The sequence below is a fragment of the Lasioglossum baleicum genome, chromosome 14, assembly GCF_051020765.1.
Source record: "Lasioglossum baleicum chromosome 14, iyLasBale1, whole genome shotgun sequence".
Classification (NCBI taxonomy): Eukaryota; Metazoa; Arthropoda; class Insecta; order Hymenoptera; family Halictidae; genus Lasioglossum; species Lasioglossum baleicum.
The window spans coordinates 3010803-3032646 of record NC_134942.1 but is presented as its reverse complement, the minus strand read 5'-3'; the positions used below and the strand labels follow the sequence as shown (position 1 = coordinate 3032646).

At 41.6% G+C, this 21844-nt stretch overlaps 1 protein-coding gene across 16 annotated transcripts in view; it reads right to left on the bottom strand.

Moving 5' to 3' along the window:
- The window catches only part of LOC143215783 (venom dipeptidyl peptidase 4), a 357851-nt gene that overhangs the window by 122507 nt on the left and 213500 nt on the right, over positions 1-21844 (bottom strand). For all 16 annotated transcript variants that reach the window (XM_076438232.1, XM_076438220.1, XM_076438224.1 and 13 more), the window contains one exon: positions 8815-8984. In XM_076438232.1, the coding sequence (XP_076294347.1) occupies positions 8815-8984 (170 nt within the window). The remainder of the gene's footprint in view (positions 1-8814; positions 8985-21844) is intronic.

Below are 21844 nucleotides of genomic sequence, written 5' to 3'. Positions count from 1 at the left end.
TTCATGTATCGTTCATTATCAATAAACCGTTATATATTCAATAATCTAACAAGGTTATGGGCCCAGGAACGGTTCCATCACGCGAACGGAAGTGGAGATAAAAGACACGCATAAATAGAAAGAAAGTTATATTTAAAAGTGAGGTTATGTGAGAATAACCACGTGTTCCGAAAATTATAAAGAGGTACGATTAATAAATAAATAAAGGAAAAATGGCTACTCTAATACAAACTGATCGGATAGATAAATTAAATGGGAACAATTACCGATCATGGAAGTTTAACGTGAAAATGGCTTTAGTACAACGTGAATTATGGCAACACGTGAACGGCGAAGCTGTTGAACCAACCGAGAACGAAGCAAGGACAATCTTTAGACGTAAAGAAGACAAAGCACTAGCCACGATTGCATTAAGTATTGAGCCGGAACACCAAATACACATCATGGACTGTACAAAAGCATCTGAAGCCTGGGATGCGCTAACAAAGGTATTTGAACCAAAGTCGAGGCCTAGAATATTACAACTCAAGAAACAAATGGTTTCGATAAAGCTTGAGCATGATGAAACAATGATGTCGTATTTAGGAAAAATAAAGACATGTAGCGACAGTCTTAAAGAAGCAGGTCATGAAATCAGAGATGACGATTTAGCGTATGCAATGCTATGTGGATTACCGGATACATACGAAGGAATTATCATGGCATTAGCGAACCTCGATGACGAAAAGTTTAAGTCGTCAGAAATAAAAGGAATATTGCTGAACGAGTACGACAGGAGAGCAGCGAAGGAGAGCAGCAGCCCTGAAGAAAGAAAAGAAGCGCACCATCAAACCAGAGAGACGCCTCATCAAAACAGAGAAGCGTATAATCAACCGAAGGAATATAGAAAGGATGAAAGGAAATGCTTCAAGTGCGGTAAACAGGGACACCTTGCACATTATTGTAAAACAAGGACACAAAGCACAACGACAAAGTGGAAACAGGGTACGTCTAATGATAAGCAGTATAAGCGGAAAGATATGTTCTTATTAGAATTAAATAATGTTCAATTAGATGACTCTTGGTTAATAGATAGTGGTGCGACTCACCACATTTGTAAACATAGAGATTGGTTTGTTAATTATAAGTCAATAGCGAATGAAACAATTTACTCAGCTGACAACAATGCGCAGGATAACTTAAAGGCAATAGGAATCGGTGATATTAACATAGAGACTTATGTAAATAATGACAGTTTTGATATAACTTTGCACAATGTGTACCATGTTCCTAATGTAAGAAGAAACTTATTGTCAGTATCACAAATAGAGAGTAAGCAGAAACGACTAATAATAGATAATCATAGATTAAGCATTTTAAATAAGAAGACTAAGACGATAGTGGGGGAAGCATTCTGTAAAAATGGATTATATATCGTTAGAGCTAATGTAACTAAAAGCAGGCCAAATCAAGTGGAAACACATATTGTCAAGAATGATAAATTAGATGATAGTGAGAAATGGCATCAACGATTTTGCCATATAAGCACAAGAAATATTCGCGAAATATCAAATAAGAGCTTAGTTAGAGGCTTGGAAAATTTAAATATAAAGGATGTTCATTGTAATGGATGTAGCGTAGGCAAATCTGTGAAAGCTCCATGTAAGAGCATGGGAGGTAGACAAACGAAAGCTGTATTGGATTTAATTCATTCAGATTTATGTGGACCATTACCAGTAAAATCAATGGGGGGTTCAAAATATTTTCTCACTCTTACTGATGACTATTCTAGGAAAACAACAATATATTGTTTAAAAAGTAAAGACGAAGTATCTGGTTTCATACAAAAATATATAGCTAGAGTAGAAAGGGAACTGAATAGAAAAATAAAGAGAATAAGAACTGATAACGGATTAGAATTTTGTAACAAGGAATTAGAAACGTTATTTGATAAATTAGGTATAAGACATGAACGCACAAATGCGTATACACCACAAATGAACGGTGTAGCCGAAAGGGTTAACAGAACCTTAATGAATCTTGTGCGTGCGATGTTAAAGACAGCAAAATTACCCGAAAGATTTTGGGCAGAAGCGTTGCTTACTGCATGCTATACCAAAAACAGAGTCATGCATTCAGCAATCGGCGATAATGTCCCGGAAGGTATGTGGACTGGAAACAGACCAAGCGTGAGGCATTTAAAAACGTATGGATGTTTGGCGTATGTACATCTCTCGGGACACGGTAAGCATAAGCTCAATCCAAGGGCGAAAGAATGTATATTTGTAGGGTATTCGACACAAACGAAGGGATATCGGCTATATGACCCTTCGAAAGACGATATTATCCATAGTAAACATGTAGAATTCGTGGAAGAAGTATGTGGATTTGAATATATTCATGGGAAAGAAACATATGAAATACCATTTTACGACGAAAATAGAGCCAATGATGTAACAAATGAGATAGAAATTAACAAGGAAGAAGTAAAACTAGATGAAGCAACAAGTAGTGTACCAATAGAAGAAATGCTGAAATTAGAAAACGATAAAGTAGAAACAAATATAAATAGTGATGTTAGCAGTTTACGAGAGACGCGAAAATCAGATATTGTTATAAATAAACGAAAACGCGGAAAGGTTATTAGAAATCCTTGGGGTTGTAAAGGTAAACCTAAAAATATTGAAATTAACCTAGCAGAGATAATCGAACCTACAACGTTCGAGCAAGCGATGTCATTACCTCAATCCGAACAATGGAAAATGGCAATGGATGAGGAATTACAGAGCTTAGAAAGCAGAAATACGTGGGAGGTTGTAAATAGAGTCGAAAATATGTCATGTATCGGTAGCAAATGGGTCTACAAGGTCAAGACGGATCCCACCGGCAAGGTTATTAGGTATAAAGCGAGATTGGTAGCGCAGGGGTATGGTCAAAAGAAAGATGTAGACTATTTTGAATCATATGCTCCAGTTGCCAACATGTCGACTATTAGGATGTTATTGGCAATGTCAATGTGCGAAGGTTGGCAGGCACATCATTTAGATGTTAAATGTGCATATTTGTATGGAGAACTGACTGAGAAAATATATATGAAGTTACCACCGGGATATAGCGAAACAGATACAAAGGTAGCAAAATTGAAAAGACCGATTTACGGGTTAAAACAGTCAGGTCGGAATTGGAATGATGCAATTGATATGTTCCTAATTAAAAACGGATTCCAAAGATTAAAAAGCAATAACTGCGTCTACATATATGATCGCGATCTCATTCTAACTATTTATGTCGATGATATAGTGTTATTCAGTAAAAATGTAGATAAAGTAAAACGAGTTAAAGTATTATTAATGTCACAATATGAAATAAGAGATTTAGGAATAGCGTCTTATTTATTAGGGATAAGTATTACATATACTGATAAAACTATGAAACTGTCACAAGAGTTGTATATACAGAAACTATTAGATGAATACAATATGATAGAGTGTAAAACCACAAAAACGCCAATCGAGGCAGGTATAAAATTATCGAAGCAGGATAGCCCTTCAAGTAAAATGGAAAGAGAGGGGATGAAAAATGTGCCATATAGACGACTGGTAGGATCACTAATGTACATAGCGTTGGCGACCCGACCGGATATAATGTATGCGGTATCGAAATTAGCACAGTTTGTATCGGATCCAGGTAAAATGCACTGGATGCAAGCGAAAAGGGTGTTAAGATATTTGTTCACTACGAGAGAGAGAAGTATGATATATAGTCAAGGAGACAGTGAAATAGAAATATTTAGCGATGCGGACTGGGCTGCCGACATTGACGATAGGCATTCGTACAGCGGAATGATAGCTTATTTAGGAGGAAATCCGATTTCTTGGAAGTCAAACAAACAAAGATCCATATCCACATCTACCATGGAGGCGGAATATATAGCGTTGGAATGTGCTGTGAAAGAGGCGATATGGATAAACATGATGTATAAAGAGTTACAGCTACTGATTAATATTAATATACCGCGTGAGCCATACATCATTAGGTGTGATAATAGATCAGCTATCGACTTCACATTGAATAGAGTAGAGAGATCGAAGACAAAACACATAGATATTGCGTACCATATTACTCGAGAAAAATGTGAGGAAGGTTTGATAAAGCTGAGGTATGTGTCTTCTGGTGATAATGTGGCGGATATTTTCACCAAAGCATTACCATACAATGTAATGAGTGTTCATGTAGAAAAATTACGATTGTATGAGAAATAAGTTGTATGCAAGAGACATAGATGTGTGCCAAAAGTGGGGGATTGATGGAAGTTTGTCACACATCCTGTAACGTGCGAGCGTGCGCCGACGAGTGTGCGCGGAAGTGTTTGCAAGAGTGCGCGCGAGTATGATGTGCGCATGAGCATTGGTCTACGCAAGCCATCGTGCGGTCCTCGTGTCTTGTCGCGTGTCGCAATATGTATTCTTCATGTATCGTTCATTATCAATAAACCGTTATATATTCAATAATCTAACAGGTTCTAATGCGGACAGAGTGTTCCAGCGACGCGAACGACCGCGGAGATATTGATGAGAAACTGGGTCTGCGCGATTGTATTGGAAAAACCGGAAATTTCCATCTTCCCTGACGTCGTCGTCGTCGCCGTCGTCGTCGGTCCTCTGGATCGTTCCTCTCTTTTTCTCTCGCTTTTGCCCCGGTGTTTGTCAGAGTCCCCGGTCCCTTTATCCGCTCGCTCGATTCCCTTCTGTTTTTTCCCTTTCTTTTCTCTTCCCTCTCACTCTCTCTCGTTTTTTCACCGCCCCGGCCTACCCTTTCACCGTGAAATCTCTGTGATCTTTAAATGGAACCTTTGCGCGCTCTCTCTCTCTCCCTCTTCGTGGGATTTTATATTCGTGACGAGTATCAAAGCCGGGGCCACTTTGACCGCCGCCAGATGAGTTTTCGTTGACGTGCAGCGATAAAGAAAGATCACCGAACAACAGTCAGATTTGCCCCGTGCGCCGGCCCGCGTTTGCCTTTTGTCCCGTGGCCAGCGGTAGACCATTCAACATTCTCTGCGGCCGTGAACTCTGGAAACGGCTAATACGTTGGTCAACAACGAATCCGAGGAGTTTCGCGCGTTCGGAACCACGGATTTTCATCCAGTGAAATTAACGTAGCAGTCGATTTAATCAAAAAGCAGTTCCTTTCAGCTGTACCCTTGATTAATGAAATATGTATCAATTAATTTAATATCAACGATTTGTATACTTCGCGAGAAAAAAATGGTAATAGGTGCCATCTTTTTATTCTGTCTGGAAGAACGTCCCAAAAGGGACTGATATTAAATAAGAGAATTTAATATTATTGAGAAAAATATAGCAAAAGGAACTGGTCCCAAATGAAAAGATGCAGGAAGAATTTAATACTCGTGGTTCCAAGATGGTAATAATTTTTCAGCGCCATAGAGACATTGCTATTGGTACCGTTTCCAATTTTGCCCAGTCAGTATAAGAGAGAGGGTTTGTTTCATATTATTTGTCGCTGACAAGAAGAAGACAGTAATAAGTGCCATTTTTTATTCGGCAAAAGTATAACAAAGGAAGCTGATACCAAATGAAAAGACGCACAAAGAATTGAATGCTTGTGGCTCCGAGTTGCCAAATAATATCTGGACAGAAACCAAGGTACCATTTCCGTTTTTATCCCCTCTGGAGGGCTTCGACAAAGGTAGATTTTTCGAAGGCTCCTCGTTCCATTTCCGCTATTAAATGATAAATCAATCTGCGAATTCTCGCTTTCTCGAAATTACTTTTTTTGTTGGCAAAAGGGGGATGACATAAACAGAGGGAAACCAGAGCCCCGAGAACTATTCCGCTCCTCGGGTGTCGAATAAAATCATTAAAATACGTTTCCACGGTCGTCGAGAAACTTTCGGTTCGGAGGCTGTATATTCGCATGAACGTCGTGCGCACCGTCCGATAGAAGTGTTATTGCGAGACAGCCGGGAGACGTCCGCTTGAAAATATCACGGAGGGGACGTCTCCGCATCGGCCACCCTCGTCTCGCTGTCACGGGGAACGATGAAAAGGGTGAAAAAGGGTGAAAACGGCACTCCGACCCGAGGTTTGCCGTGTCTGAAAAAAAGGTGGGGCGTGGAATCTGGCACCTGTGCATTTTTTAATGGCTTTTTACGAGCCACGATTGATGCCGCCGGCAAGAAGCAAATATTGCCAACCGGAAGGAGAAGAAACGAAAGGAGAAGAGAGGAAGAAGGAACTCTGTGGGCTGACCTCGATGAATAACATCGCGGTTAATATTTTCCTCTCGTGTTCACCCGGTCTGCGAACACGACCAGAACACCGTAGAACCCACTCTCCGACAGCTTCGCCATTTTTACCGGCGTCCTTTCAGCGAAATCGATTCGACGAGGTGATTTAGTGATTGCACCCGATGACGAGGCTCTCCCATCGATGAAAATGGTATTTAAAAACCTTGAATCGCTACTTGATTTCTGAGAGACTCTTATCGACTCGAGCCATTGTTCATTGTTGCTCGATTTTCCTAAATTATTGCGAAAGCTGACTTCAGCGTGCTCTTAGACTAAGTAAATGCTCCTTACATTTTCCCAGAAAAGCGTCGTTACTCGTGGACATTTATTTTCTTCCTGGATAAGTTCAATACGATAAAAATAACGTGACAATATTTTTGTTACGATTTATGTAATCTTACAATAAACTGATATTTTTAATGTCAACAATGTTCAACGATCGTAATAAAAATGCTAGCAGCTGTAGATACTAGGGACTCAGTTCTCCCGCAGATTCTACTGCACTTTCTGAATTAATTCTTTGGACACCCTGCGAAGATATTTCACGATTACGAGGTGGATTTCAGATCAGTATGCAAAAACGGCAAGAGAATCGCAAGAAGCGTCTCCGATCGATAAGGAGTGGCCGATAACAGTAAAGAACAGTTCGAGCCGGCAAGAAGATAATAACGGCCAGCCAGGTACAATCAAGAACAGTCAGGAATGGTAAAAGATGGTCAAGAGAAGGTCGGAGGTTGTTACAAAGATTACCAGCACGGGTCGGAGGTTTGGCGAAGTATGTCCGGGGGAAACTTAAGCCCCCGAAGAGTTCCACTTTGGCCGGAAGCCCAATAGAAGCCGAACATTTGGACCGCCGCGCCGTGGACAGTTTTTACAGACCCTGAATAAAATCAGGAATGGCACCTGCTATCGTCGCTCTCGTTCCGCCGAAAAATTATTATCGACCGAAACCCATGTCGATTAAATCCCTCTGTACAGCTCGATACCAGCCACGGCTTCGAATGATAGAACAAAATGGCACCGTTCTCTGATTATCTTGGAGGAATTACTGCCGACCGTAAACCGCGAGCACGAAATTCGCTGCGTATCTTCCCGTATTTGATATCGGCTCTCTTCATTCGAAGAAAATCAAAATGGTACTCGCGCAGCGATTCTACGAGCGGAAAATCGGAAATGGCACTGTTTTCCTTGCGCCACGGAAATATTATTTTCAGTTAAAATTCGTCGGTGTGGTATTTCTTGAATAGCTTTCCGTTTCATATGGAATTACTGGTTCGTGTTTCCTGTGTTTCGTAAAATTAAAAATGGCAGCTGTTCCGCGAGAAAATTCAATGAAATTACTAGTCAAGAAATTTTAGTATAGAATTATAAAAAAATTTTTTACCCTACAGAGAGATATACAGGGAGGTTCAACAATCACTACACAATTTCAAAATGTGCAACCCTGCCATTTTTCAAATATTTACATCTTTGTCTTCCAATGAACAAACTCGAATTCTAAATGGTCTTCCGGGTTGGCCTGTAATTTGTGTTCTTATTAGGAAGGTCGGCGTGTTCACGAGGTAGATTTCCTCGTCCAGAGGCAAAGATACTTTGCAAGTGGGAGAACTAATATTCCAGGGGGGCCTAACGGTTCGATCAAAGTGACATGAGCGAGTTGGGAGCATGTCTCTTTCTCTCCCCAGCGTGAAATTTTCGACTGCGAAGCGTCATTGAGTTCGAAGCCGTAGTCGCGAGGGAAATTTCCTTCGTCGAAAGGGATGAAACGTTATTGGACAAAGTAAAACCGTGGCCGTTGCGGTCTTCGGTGACCTCCTCGCGAGCAATTTGCCTCTGTCCCTTCCTTTTTCGGTATCCCTTTAAGCCCTTTTCCTTCCTTTTTCCTGGACACACGCATGTACGCCATCAATCTACCACGATGAACGCTAGATTTACGTTCAAGGGACGTTACTTACGTTAATACGACAATTTTAATGAAATCTATGAAGAACTCCAAAATACAGGTCAATCGAAAGAGAATTAATCAGTAGAATCTTTATGCAAAATAAAAATAGTCTACCTGAATTGCAAATTGAAGATTTTCAATAATTGTGCTGTACCAAAAGAAAACATAGAAATTTGCTTTTACATTGTGATCTTAAATAAAACTATTAGATGACGTTATTGAGGGAGACTTGTTAGTTCACAATGAAAATTGCTGTTGCTATTGAAGGTTCCATTAAAAAGTGTTTAGCCATGTCCCATAGATTTTTCAAAATTATGCAATAATCACCGGTCGGTAATGTGTTAAGGAGTTCCCAAAGAAATTCTGTGCACAGAAAGACTTAGTATCTTCTTTTTTGCAACTTAGATTTTTGATCCTGTCCAGCAAAACAGGAACATTATGTGACGTGGTAGTGAACTTGTTGACAGAGTGTTCGAGGATCATCCCGTCCCAGTTCGTTCCAGGATGGAGAACGCGCGGAGGATTGCTTGTCGAACAAGAGGATCGAACGGAATGCAAAAAAGAATGGAACGCTTACCTTCGGATAATGGATCGAGATCGCAGACGTGTACTGGAACGTGAGGCTTCCTGGGTAGCCGTAAAACGGTATCGTTATGATCGGCGTGAGGGTGTCGTCGAAGTAACCGAAGGCCAGTTTAGTACCGCTCGGCGAGAACCATAAAGCCTTGTTTGATCCGAACACCTCCTCTGAAATGAAAACCGGCGACAAACTCGTTACGTGGTCGAAACAATAAATCCAGAGACGCTTTACGAAATCCCTCCCGCATACTGAACACATCAGATTCTCTCAAAATATACATATAAAATTATGCATGCGTGTTGGGTCTCTTCTTTGCATTAAGTTTCAACAGTTTGGACCCTTACAATTCCATCTCGTCTGACGCTGCAAGTACGCATTGATGGGAAATAAAGTGGTGAAAAACTTCAGTTATAATTCGTAATAAACGATCGAACCGTTGCGCCGAAAACATTTAAAAATTTATTAGAAATGAAAGTGTTCGTACGGGAAGCTACCCGCGCAATTTTTATAACGGAAGCAGGCAGCGCCGATCGTAATCCAGATTAAGTCCCGGCATTTTCTGGCGTTTTACGGGGAATACAAGTTCGGATGTCGCAGTGTCCCGAGGTGGGTCTGTTTACTTCGAAAGAACCGGGCAAAGAAGACGCTCTCGGTGTCGTAAATAGTGTGTTTAAAGTTCGACGGGGAGCACTTAGCGGGAACGCGGCTCCTACACGTCGATTCGCGAGGATTTAGCAAGAGGTTCCCACAGAGAGAGACAGAGAGAGAGAGAGAGAGAGAGAGAGAGAGAGAGAGAGAGAGAGAGAGAAAGAGAGAGAGAGAAAGAGGGAGGAGGAGCTTTTCCGCTTTCCGGGCCGGCGGAATTATATTGGCGGATATAATTTCGTCGTGGAATACTTTAATTACTGGATACTCTCCGGAACGACTTAATTAGCTGGCTTTCATGCCGCCTCCTTCCTTTCTCTCGGCCGTGCCACGATCGATGAACGATATTTGTACACGAGCTGCTGCGTGGCTTCAGATGGAAAATTACTCTGCTATGAGAGAGATACCGGTTCTTCGACTTTATGGGGATGCGTTCGAGATGCTAACTCGTCCATGGAAATGCGTTTACAGCAGGTACTGGTTTCTTTATTAAAAAATGTGTCGTTAAAAGAATGTTGATTATTTCGATCATTGCACAGGGTATCCAAAATTCTCAATGCAATCTGAAGCAAAATAGAAGATCTAGAAGACGTGTACGATTTTATGTACGTTTTCAGAAAACTGTATGAGTCTGGTACTTTATCCTGGTAGTATATTGTTGGTAAATAATAGCTTTTTGATTTAAAAAGGTAAACAGTGGCGTTCAAAATGTACAAACTAACACATCGAGTGCCACGCCTAGAACAGTGAAAATTCATTTTCAACGTGATAAGGGGTTAAAATTTCACCTCCATAAAACGGCCATGCCACAGAGTCGGCGAGTATAAATCGGCGCGGAATTATTCAGAGTTTCCTCGGCAGCGGATTAGCGATTTTTCCAGCGGGATCGCGAGAGAGAAAGGGAGAGACGGGAAGGGACGGTGGTGGTTGAGTTATTGACAGAGCGGTTAAAGAAAATCGCGAGCAGTGAAATCCGGCGTTGATCGAAATCTTGGGAGCGTCGCTCGCGAGGCGAGCTCCTCTCTGAATGGGCTCCTGGAATATCTTGAGGAACGTCGAGCAAAATCACGCATGAATTATTCGGGAAGTTTGTTCAGCCGTGCGCGAATCGAGGGGGGTAGATGACGGTGACACGCGGGGGTGGTTCTTATCAGAACTTCCCTAGGATTCACACTGTCCACGCTGGCGAACTTATCAGCGGACGTTGCGCGTGCACGAGGTGTGGACAGCGAAGTTCTCGGAAATTATTAGCTTGTCCCGGAAACTCGTTCTCGATTGGCATGTAGATCTTTCTTCTCTTCCCTAACAATCTTGGTAAATTGAAGACAATACAGGGTGTCCCAAAAATGTATCTCCTTAACAGGGAGGATTCCTGAGGTCATGTGAAACAACCTTTTTCTTCGCAAAAATGTTCTCCGCGGCTTCGTTACGGAGTTAGTAACGAAAAATATGGACCGATCAGGGCGCGGCTATGACAGACCCAGCAGTGGACGGGCCCCAGCTTGTCCAATGCCAACATTGCCAACGCTACGTTCAGCGGGGCCTGTCGCAGCCGTGGAGAAGATTTTCGCAAAGGAAATCACTCCTTTCAATAACATACATTCTTGGGACTCCCTGTATCCCTCGTTTTTTTGTTATAAATAGATAAAATCTGTGGATTAGGTATAATAATTAGCAGTAGCATGAACCCTAATCGTTCACGTTTAAACCTAAGTTCCCGAAATGGAGATTACATTCACATCTTGCGGTGTTTTAACTCGAAATATTCGATTCGACGTACGTAATTTATTTAATTCGCGATACGTTTCTCGTACACGGGAGAACGCTTTTCATTTTTATTGAAACAATTACGGCAAACAGGAAATTAAACGCGAGAATAACGCGTCGGCCTTAAAACCCAATAGCGAATCGTGAACGGAATAACAAAGCTTACAGCGGAATTCATTAATTTAATATTTAATCGTTCCACCTTTACGTTCGGCTGGCAACAACATGTTTGAGGCACGCACATTAGTCGGATGCAATAATTCAATGAAAAGTGAAACAGCGCGAGCAGGCGTGTTATAAAAGGAACGATGAAATGCTTAATTTAGGAAATATAAAATGACAGAGATTTTCTTCTCGCCGATAAATCTCTTTCTCTGTTCCTGCGGAACTTTAACAATGTGTATCACGAGTGGTCCGTGTGCGGACTGTTCAGTTTTCGAGTGTTATTTATGTTCTATTTGACTGTTCGTATAAGTTGTTTCAATGTTAGTTGTGTTTGTGTTTGAAGTGGTGCTGGTGTGTGTGCGCTGCTCTAGTGGAAATCGTTAATAAATGGCTGCGCAGGCAGAGGGAACCTCTGCAGTGGTATTTCCAAATTGTTTGCGAACTATAGGACATTTGTCTTTTACGAAAAAATTAAATTCGAGTCGTACATTTGTGTACGATTTTTGTACTAACGAACTAACGAAAATTATTCTATTTATGTTCGATCTAATTTTCTAGCCGTTAAAACAAATTATTCCGTCGTCCTATCTCTCACAGAATTGCCTCTGAATATTAAAAAATTACAGTACCTCTACAATTCAGCAAAAAATATCAACATTAAAATTAACGCTACATTTTATTTGAATCTCGCCAGAAGAATTATTCTTATAAAATGGTTCTCGAATATTTCAAGTTCTTTACCATCGAATAAAAAAATTAAAGTAATTAAGGTTTAAAAAAATTAAAGTGTTACTAAACTTTATTACGTAATTTTCAATGGAGATTCTGTTTCAATTTCTCTGAAAGGCATCTTTTGTTCTTATTTGTGTAAAATAGCACCGCAAAAACAAGGACCCGCACAAAAATGCGCAGTCTAATAGCGAAAACCATTTCGCAAATTAGTTTTTTACGGTGTTTCGATGCCACATTAGGGGATTTTTGTGTTCCCAGCGAAATAAACTTTCACAATTCGGGTCGTGTTTCCTGTTCGTTGTAATTTTTACAGCGCGGCGCGGAGACTCGCAAAACAAATGGAAAAATATGTTTGAAAGTTACAAGGCCCCAGTGCGCTTTACATTCGCAATAGGTTGCAACAGTGAATCTTGAGGAACAATTTTTCCCAGCGGCGTGAACTCGCGAACCGTGTAGAAACCGTTTCAAAATTCAGCCCCGCGTATGCTCGGCTGCGCGAAAAACACCGGAAAAGTAAAAGGACCGATGGGACGATACGGTTTCATCATAAAAGTTTTACAGAACCGTAAAAATTTGACAAAAATTTCGAGCTCTCAAATCGCCCCCCGCAGCACCGCTACGATTTTTGGTCGAGATAGTAAACCACGCGCGCAAAACTAACCTAATAAAGACACTAATTTTCTGGCTCACTTCGGATGAATGGAAAGAGGAAACTCTGCTCACTTTTTATTAGCTGCTTCTTTTTCCTCGCGAGTAGTACCAGCCGAGCTTGTCCCTTTTTCAAAATTTGGAGGAAAGGATTTAATTCAATAGAAAGTTTTTGATCATGCGACCCTCTGCATGTTTAATTACAGCCTCTCCTTCATTACGGACGCTCAATTAAAAGAAGCAGTCAGAGACACAGAGATAAAATATGCTTCACTGTATTTTTGAAGTTTAAAAATATTTTTGCCTTCGTACGAGGACTTGGAAAAAGGATTTAATTCGGAGCAGAGCTTCTGAACATGCGACGCTGTAAATATTTAATGAGAGTTTGAAACTTCTTCTTCATTAGGAATATTGAGTTAAAGTGAACTCTCAGAATTTTTCTGTTTTTTAAATTTATTCACTGGACATGCAAATGAGGACTTTGCAAAATTATATTGAACGTACAGCGCTTGAAGTATTTACTAGAACAGTTTAAGGGATTAACACGTAAACTATATTTAAATGTTTATATGAATTCAAAGCTTTTATATTAAAATAAACCATTTTTCTAATATTTGGTTTCATGTAAATTAATGAGTATGGTAAATTAATGAGGATATGTTTAAACTGGCAAATTTTTCACGAGGAACACGCTAACGGAAGTTTATGTTTAAGTAGCAAATTACAGCTCGTAAGTGGTAGTAAAATCGGTTTTCTCGTGTGCATCATAATGATAAACACCGAGATAGCATTATGGCTGAACAATACATATACACGTGTGCAATGGCACGTGTTTGACAAGATCGTAATAATTCAGAGCGAATATAACAATGGAGGAGCAGTTGCGTCAGTACTGAGCATTTAATAGCCCCATTAGAGTTTATTAGCAGTCCGATACCCATCATCGTATTGCACCTCTCGATAAGCAACGAAGGAGATTATGCACTGGGTGCAACGTTCTAACTCGGGAACTGCTGTGCTGCAGCCTCCTTGCACTAATAACCGTCCCATCGCTTCTTTACTAAAAATTAACTGTCCATTACTCCTCTCTTCGATGCGAATCATCAATTCATCAGTTTGCCACTTGGAACGGACAATTTCTAAACAGCTCATTGTACTTCCTCATTGTACACTTCCAGAATACATTTCATTTATTATTCAGCATATTAGCAAACTAAATGAGCGATGACGCCAATTAATTTTCTAATTCTCGACAGTAATGCAAGAAATAAAAATGATCACAATTTTGAATGTGCACATACAAAATAAACGACCTCAGCAAATAAAATGAACCCAACAAATTTTTTAAATAAAGAACTAGATTGAAACTTGGAATTCTTCACAACAAAACAATGAAATCGACATGAAATAACTACAGCTACGTTTCCAATAGATTCTCTAAAAAATTGAACAGCAAAACGAACTTCCGACGAGTTTCAATTATAAAATAGCTATACCAATCTAAAACCGTTGCAACTTTGAAGTGTACATAATAAACAACTGAACCAAACTGGATTGCCTCCCTACAAACAATTTTTTAAAGACTGAACAATGCAGAGAAACTGCGAGACCACCGAATAGCAAAATAATTGAATCAATACAAATGAACACATCTTCGAAGTGGCCAATAAAAGAAAATTAAATGCTCGACAGCCTGAATCAATTTTAAAAATTAAAGAATGGTACAAAATCGTTACTGCTTCGAACCACCACCCCTCGATTTCCGAAGATATCGGAGGCGGGCGATCCTAAAAATTCGTCGGAATCGATCGCGAGCTATTTTAATTCTGGTTGGTCGGCAGGGTGGAACGAACGCACGAGAGTTCTATTCGTCGTCCTAGAAAAGGGATGTCCCGCGGCGTAGCAGGACGTAAATACCAGGGCGTTCGAAGAGGGGTTGGAGTGGGCTGTGCTGGCAGGGGTTGGCATATTTCGCGGATGTCAGGCCCTAGGCGGACCTTGTAGAGGGTAAATTTTCCTTCGAGGAGTACCGGAAGAGGAAAAGTCGCCAGAGGAGAGGAACGCCGGACGGAGAAAAGGCAGGAGGAAGAGGAACAGAGCTCTCTCTCTCTCTCTCTCACCCTCACCAGCAAATAAGAAAAATAAAGAGAGGAGATGAAAGAGAGAGAGAGAGAGAGGGAGGATACAGGACCTGAACGAGTTGGAGGTCTGCAAACACAAAAGAAAAGGGACGAAAAAGAGCGTGTCGGGGGTTGGGGGTTGGAATGGGGTGGCGCACAAAGACTCTGCGTTGCGCAGCTCGCTGGACGTGACGAGGGAGAGAAATATCCCGAGGGTGAAATTCACCGTGGGACAGACTAAAGGGGGTTGGGGGTGAACTAGAGGGGTCGAAGGTGAGCGTCGCGAAGAAGAAAATCTCGGGGACGGCGAATTCCCTTTACGTTCGGCTAATTATTTATCCCCGGGTCGGTCCCGGTGTCGCCGGAATTATTTATCCCACAAGTCGATCCGCTCTTCGAGGGTTGCGGCTCAAGGGTGGTTTTCGCCGAGCTCCGAACACGGATGAGTACTCCCGCCGCGTATCATCCGTTGGCAGACCATGAGACCCGACACACTCTTTTAGTGCTGGAACAGTGATATCGAAGTATAAACGGCTCGAAGCTTTTTCCGGTGATCCCCAGCCCTAATTCGACCAACGACATACCTTTTTCTGGATCTTGGCGAGTCTGAGGGATTCTGGGGATGCTTTGCACTTTGATTCGGGGTTCGAGGTTGTATATAGCGTGCGGGGTCATTTTAGAAGTGGCGGATTGTGTGAAATGGCTTTTACTGCCTCTCTTTTCCTATTAGAAAATTAGATAATTAGATTAGATAAAATGTCTGTACAATACACATCCTAGTGGTAAATTATCGTTGCTACGGCTGCCTCAGGGAGCCAGTAAACAAGATTATTCATAGTACTAAGTTGTTGGACAATTCAATATGGCATATGCTATAGTTACATAATTGTATAAGACGTTTGTGTAAAAGATTTCCCACTTTCGTCTTTCATTTGAAAATATTATTGCTAGGGCTGCTTCGAAGGGTCACGTATCAAGATAAGGCCTAGTATAAAGTTCCCAGAGTACCCTATAAAACATTTCACCCTCCTACATCAGGAATATTTTAACACATATAATAATTTATCAAGTTTAATCCTTGGACAACTCAATTCGGGACGGTTAAATCAAATAAATATGTGCTACGTTAAAGCCGCAAATGATCCTAAGCATCATCGATTGTACAGTAATAAAAAGGGCCTGTCAGTGAAGGGTTAACGAGGAATACGTTCACAGTGTTATTGCTCGTCTCAAACTTTTTAATGTAGCCCGTTCCGAATATTCTCTGCACTCGCCGGAAGGTTCAACGAGAATAATAGGCCCTAGATTGGTCCTCAGCGCGCAGAACAAGCAGTCGACGAGTCGAGTCACGAATTCGAAGTTGCAGACAGGTTTTCCAGGTCCTCAAAGGTGCCTTTTCAACTCGGCAAGTAACAGGGACAGCCTTTGAGCGTGAAAAGACACCTGTTCGACTAGGCACGGAGATGAATGAGAACGACGAATCGGAATCGGGCGACGACGATCTTTCGACGAACGTTCCCCGACGACCAATTCGATTTCCCCCGTCGTATAATTGTAAATCTGTTTCGCAAAATTCCAGTCGCGCCGCCTCGGAAATTATTCCCGTTTCGAATCGTTAGCCCAGAAATCACATAATAATTCCCGTCGCGGCGTGGCATGGCGTGGCGCGCCGCTCCCGCCGGTGCCGGCATTTCCGGTGCTGCCGTATTTCCGGGTCACGATTCCGGCACTGGGCGAGACCGTCCGCGGGAAAATATTCGTAATGCATGCGTTTCTGCTCGTAACTTTCGGCCCGGTTGATTAATGAAATGCAAACGTCGACGTTTTCGAAGCCCTAGAAGCGATCGGGCAATGATCTCCGCGCTTTCCGAAACTTCGGAACTTCGCTTCGCTCAAAGAAGGGCTCCGCGGTGTTTTTGTATACTTGTTTAGAAGTTAAACAAGACAGCGAGCTAATAAAAACTTGGTAAAATAATATTCCGCGAGCTGAAGTCTTGTATATTTGATTAATTCATCGCGCAGAAAAGAAATACGGATGATATAATGGAAAAAAGTAGCTGAAATATTGAAACAGTGGGCAGATTGGTAGAATCTAATCGAAATTTAATTATCTACACGGCCACAAGTCCCATGAATGGTTCTGGTAATGAAAACCGTCTGCGCGAAAATAAACCTTCTCGTCCTCCAATATTTTCCGTCTTCAATGAAACCAGGAGCTATCATCTGTTCCAGTTACACAAAGGTTTGCCTGACAAGCCAACACACAGATCAAACACTATTCTAAATCCTGTCCACTTTGACAATATTTCCTTTCCCACAGTTCCTACGCTGCTGTCTCACAGAAAATATTCACCTTTATTAACCGACGGCAACTTCCGACGTGCCGCGATCGTTTACTTTTGCACGGTGCAATCGAACGGAACTAAAAGCTACGAAAATCTGCCGTTCCCTTCGCGACAGAATAATCCCTTATTTAATCATTAGACAGCGGATCTTTTTATGCATTTAAGAAGAAATTCGGGAATGTTGTAATATTGCTTTTTATGTAACAAAGTCGTTAAGGGGTGAAATCAATTCGTATGTCATTCCGGCTTTCCACAATCAATGCAAAACATTTTTATTTCGCATAAAGATCCGCTGTCTATTAATCATTATTATCAGACTGCAGATTTCCATGCAAAATAAATATTGTTCAAGTTCTTCGCAATTTTAATATTTCTAAATTCTTTAAATGCACTTACCGTTTTGCATTTAATCTACTCATTGTTAACATGAATGTATTCACTGCAAGATACAAGTATCAAAATCGTTGTTTCATTATTCAATTTCTAGCGATTAGATTAAACGGATTGCTGTTCTATTCGAGACGACGTGTTTCCACGAGAAATGCCTCCGAAAATATGTTTAAAAAATTCGGTAAATAAAACTGTGAACGGTATTAAACATAGTTGTAAATCATGTAGTTGTAAAAGAGGTCCGCTGTTCGACGGATATGAATAAATATAATAAATTCACCAGATTCACACACACACACACACACAAAGTATCGAAACTGTTCGATTTTTTAATTTGCTGTTGGAAATTACAGCCACCTATTTTCGTCATAAATATATAAAATCCGCAGTCTACTGATCGTCACTCAAAAATATATTTCAAAAGAGAGCATACTCGCCGAAAGACAGTTGAATAAACATCTTGAGCGCGCAAACAACGACGACATTAATAATCGCGCGGAAGCGCCCGGTAGTCGGAAGTGAAATAGTTGTAGCCGTAAACGCGATCCGTGTGTGGATGCACAGGCTGTGGATGGAAATGGAGAAAAAGCGCACGAAGAAAAAGGAGCAAGACGGTTCGTAACGCGGCCGACTGATCATCTGTTTTCCCGCGTAATTCTGTTTAAACAAACTTGTAAAAGGCGGAGGAATTCAGGCCACGGCTAGAGCAGAGGAGTTCTCTGATTGATTCGCGTGCATTCCTGCACGGAGCACCGTAGATTTCCACAACAGTGCCGCGCATCCAGCTCGATAAAATAACGCGGCGCGGATTCCGGCACGCGCCGCTTGTATTAGCCGCTCGGGAAAAAAGGGAGTGCAGCTATTTCCGTCGGGCGGAGGCATCTTCAACGGTGTGAGACCGGAACAGTCCCCTGTCTTGATGATTTCAGGCTTCCTCCGTCGCTTGAAATTATTACTCCGACTTTAGAAGTACAATACTACCGAGCATTAAAAGTTCAGTTTAGAAAATGTTTTATGAAAACTGCGAGATCGTCAGACTGGAGACTCCAGTTCAATTTTCTGGCTGAGTTGGCCCAGTTTTCCTGTTTTGCAGACGGTTGAAATCTAAGAATATCTTTAGTCATTTCTGAGAGCGTTACAAGTAGACAGCGGATCTTCATGCAAAATAAAAATGCTGTACCGAAGTGTAATAGAAATATATTTTCTTTTTCAATATGTTTAATAGGTTTTTACTCTTTCAAATTACATCTACTCATGTTTGCTCTACTCAGCTGTGTCACAAATCTTCTGTCTGGTTAAAACAGTGGAATAAATTGCAATTCCATTGGAATAAAGATTAATCTAAGCTCAACGTATGTATTTTTTCACAAATTACAGACTCCTAGAAATTGTCGGTTCCCGTGTGATTCCCGAAAGAGGCATCTACGGGTCGCCGGTCGCTTGGTTTTACCAAAAAGAGAGGTCCGCGAAATCCGTGTCAGGTTCCAGGCGGAAGAATCGCCGACTGGCTTTTTAAAGCTCCCGAATGGTCCGCTCAGTGTCGAGCTTATAAATTCGACCGGTAGAAATGGAAACACAATCGCGAGACCCGAGGATTGTGTACAGCAGGGGAATTTAGGGGTTGTAACACGGCCTCGAGAGTTTTTAATGAAACACCTCCGCCATAGAATTTTTAACGAACCACCGTCGCCATTCTCCGGGCTTAAAAAAGTTGTCCTCCGCCGGGGAAGTTTCTTAACAACAACGCCCGCCACTGTTCCCTCGAAAAAGAGGGACTACAGCTCGCTGACTTCTTGAGCATGATCATTGCGTTCCCGGTCCTGCTCGGATGAACCGTAATTCTTCGAGTTAATCCGCTCGACAAAACATCACCGCGGAACTTTCCGCGCGGAATTACTGGACACGTATACAATTATTTCAGCCGGTGTTTCAAACTTTCCTTTCCTTTCGTCTTCACGAAAATTCTGAATAAAGTAGCTCTTGCTTCTTCATCAATTCTCTAACCGTTGATACTGAATTTTTGAAAAGACTATTAGAAAATTTGCGACAGATATTAATACAGAATGTAATTCACTAATTCGCCGGGCGATTTTAAACATTTCGAGCAACCGGAAGTCCTCAGATAAGCGACCTCGGCCGCGGAACGAGCGAAGAAATCGTTGAGCGATCAGTGGGATCACTGTAAAACGAAGTGATGCGAGTTCAGGGAACTCGGAATGACCGGGCACACAGGCGGGAAGCCCGCATTGAACTCGATGCAAACAACGTGGCGTCGCGTCGCGTCGCGGCGCTGAAAATCGCTTTAAGTTTAATAACAGCGGCGCTAGTGTCGCGTCCAAGCGTCGACTTTTTAATTAAGAATGGTCGCCAAAAGTGCTGAAGACTTTCCGCTTGGCGACGTCGTAAAATACGCGGGGAAGAAGGTGTACTGCAGGGGCGGAGAAGGCGAGAGAGGGATGAGAAAGGGAAACGAGAGAGCCAGTGTGCCCGACACCGACCACAAAACTTTTTCCTTTCGAGATATTCCGTCGTTAGCCCCTTGGGCGAACTGGGTCGAACCGTAATGGAGACGTAATGCCCGAGTAAAACAGCTTTTACTCGACCCGCAGGATTTTCATTTGAACATCCTTTAGCCGTCCACAGTTATTCTATGACAAATTGATTTCGAGTGTTTGTACCATAATGCGCTCGATCACCGTTTATACCAGCCAAATTGCTTTTCCGTCTTTTATACGAAAGGCGAATTGCAATTAAAATGGTACAGTTCGTGTTATTCCGTCGATTTTATATTTGTGCAACTTCGAAAACATCACGGAATGTATTGTATAGAAAATTGCATAAATAAAGAAGAACTGAAATAACTGGAATACGTACGAAAACCCGAACGGGCTGTCGGTCTATCTAATGTTTACGGAACTGCGGCAATGCAACGAAATCAAATGTATTTCGAAACAAAATAAAGAAAAGACTGATGAAATAACTGGAAGTCCGTATGGAAACGTATCAATTCTTTTTCTGGTGTTTTGCTTCGTCAAATATGATTCCGGAAAATATTGTATAAAATATCCACTGTACGAAAGTTTTATCTTCAATATCCCAAACGCTGCAGCAGAAATAAATAAGTATTAACAAATATGTGTAAAGTTCAATGCGTTATTTAAAATCAGTCGAATTTTGACTTTCGAAATGATTCTAAGACTGCTTTTACGGTATTTTTTAAATAAAGTTGAATATAAATTCGAGGCATTTTTTGAAACTGCTAGTGTTTATATGATCTTATTTTAAAAAATTCCATAAAGCAGCGTTTGAATAATTTTGAAAGCTACAAAGAAGACTCCCTAACGAATATTTAAAATGTTTCTCGCCAGATAAATATTCGAACAATTTCTCGTCGAAATGAGTTCGCAACAGGATGACCAATAATGATAAAATACTTGGTGAAATAGTTTCCCCCCAGCCCCACAGCCTATAGAATTTTCCACGGTCAGCATTGAATTACTATACTCAATTTTCTTGGCAGACATCGAATTCCGATTCACTGGTGTAAAACGCGCACGAATTGTATTTGCACCGTGGAAAGTCCGCCTGTAAATTGATGCGTTACACGAGGCCGAGGCCGTCATCGGAATGATTCCGATAGCGCGATTACAACGCCGGCGAGCAGAACTGTCGGTCAATCAGAGGAGTCATTAATTGCGTGCGCAAAAACGGAAACAAGGTAATTGGAGGGCCGCGTGTACCCGCGCGCGTTTCTATCGACGCTCGAATTTCGAGGTTGCGATTAATAATCATTCGGCGGTCATCGATCATTCGAGCGCCGTCGGACCTGTTCCTCGAATTAGCTAGGTCATTCATTAATTGACAGATTCGCGGGGTTCCAAAGCGATTTGTCTTCCGGGTAGTGCCGACGAAAAAGCATGAAACGAAATTTCACGGATTATTTTCGGGTGTCAACGAGATTCCCCGAAATGCAATTTTCTCATCGTCGAGCACGCCCGAAACCCGATCGAAATTTCTTTCGCGGGCGGTGTCGGCCGTGGATAAAACGTTTTCGAAAAATTTACGCGCGACCGCGTGAAAAAAAAAGAGAGAGGCAGAGAGTGGCGCGATACGCGTGCTCGCGTTTGCTCAACATTCCGGCCGAGCTGCCGAGACTGAATTTCAAACGGGAAATCTCTATCCTTAAAATAATTATCCGGGCTCGGCACGCTTTCC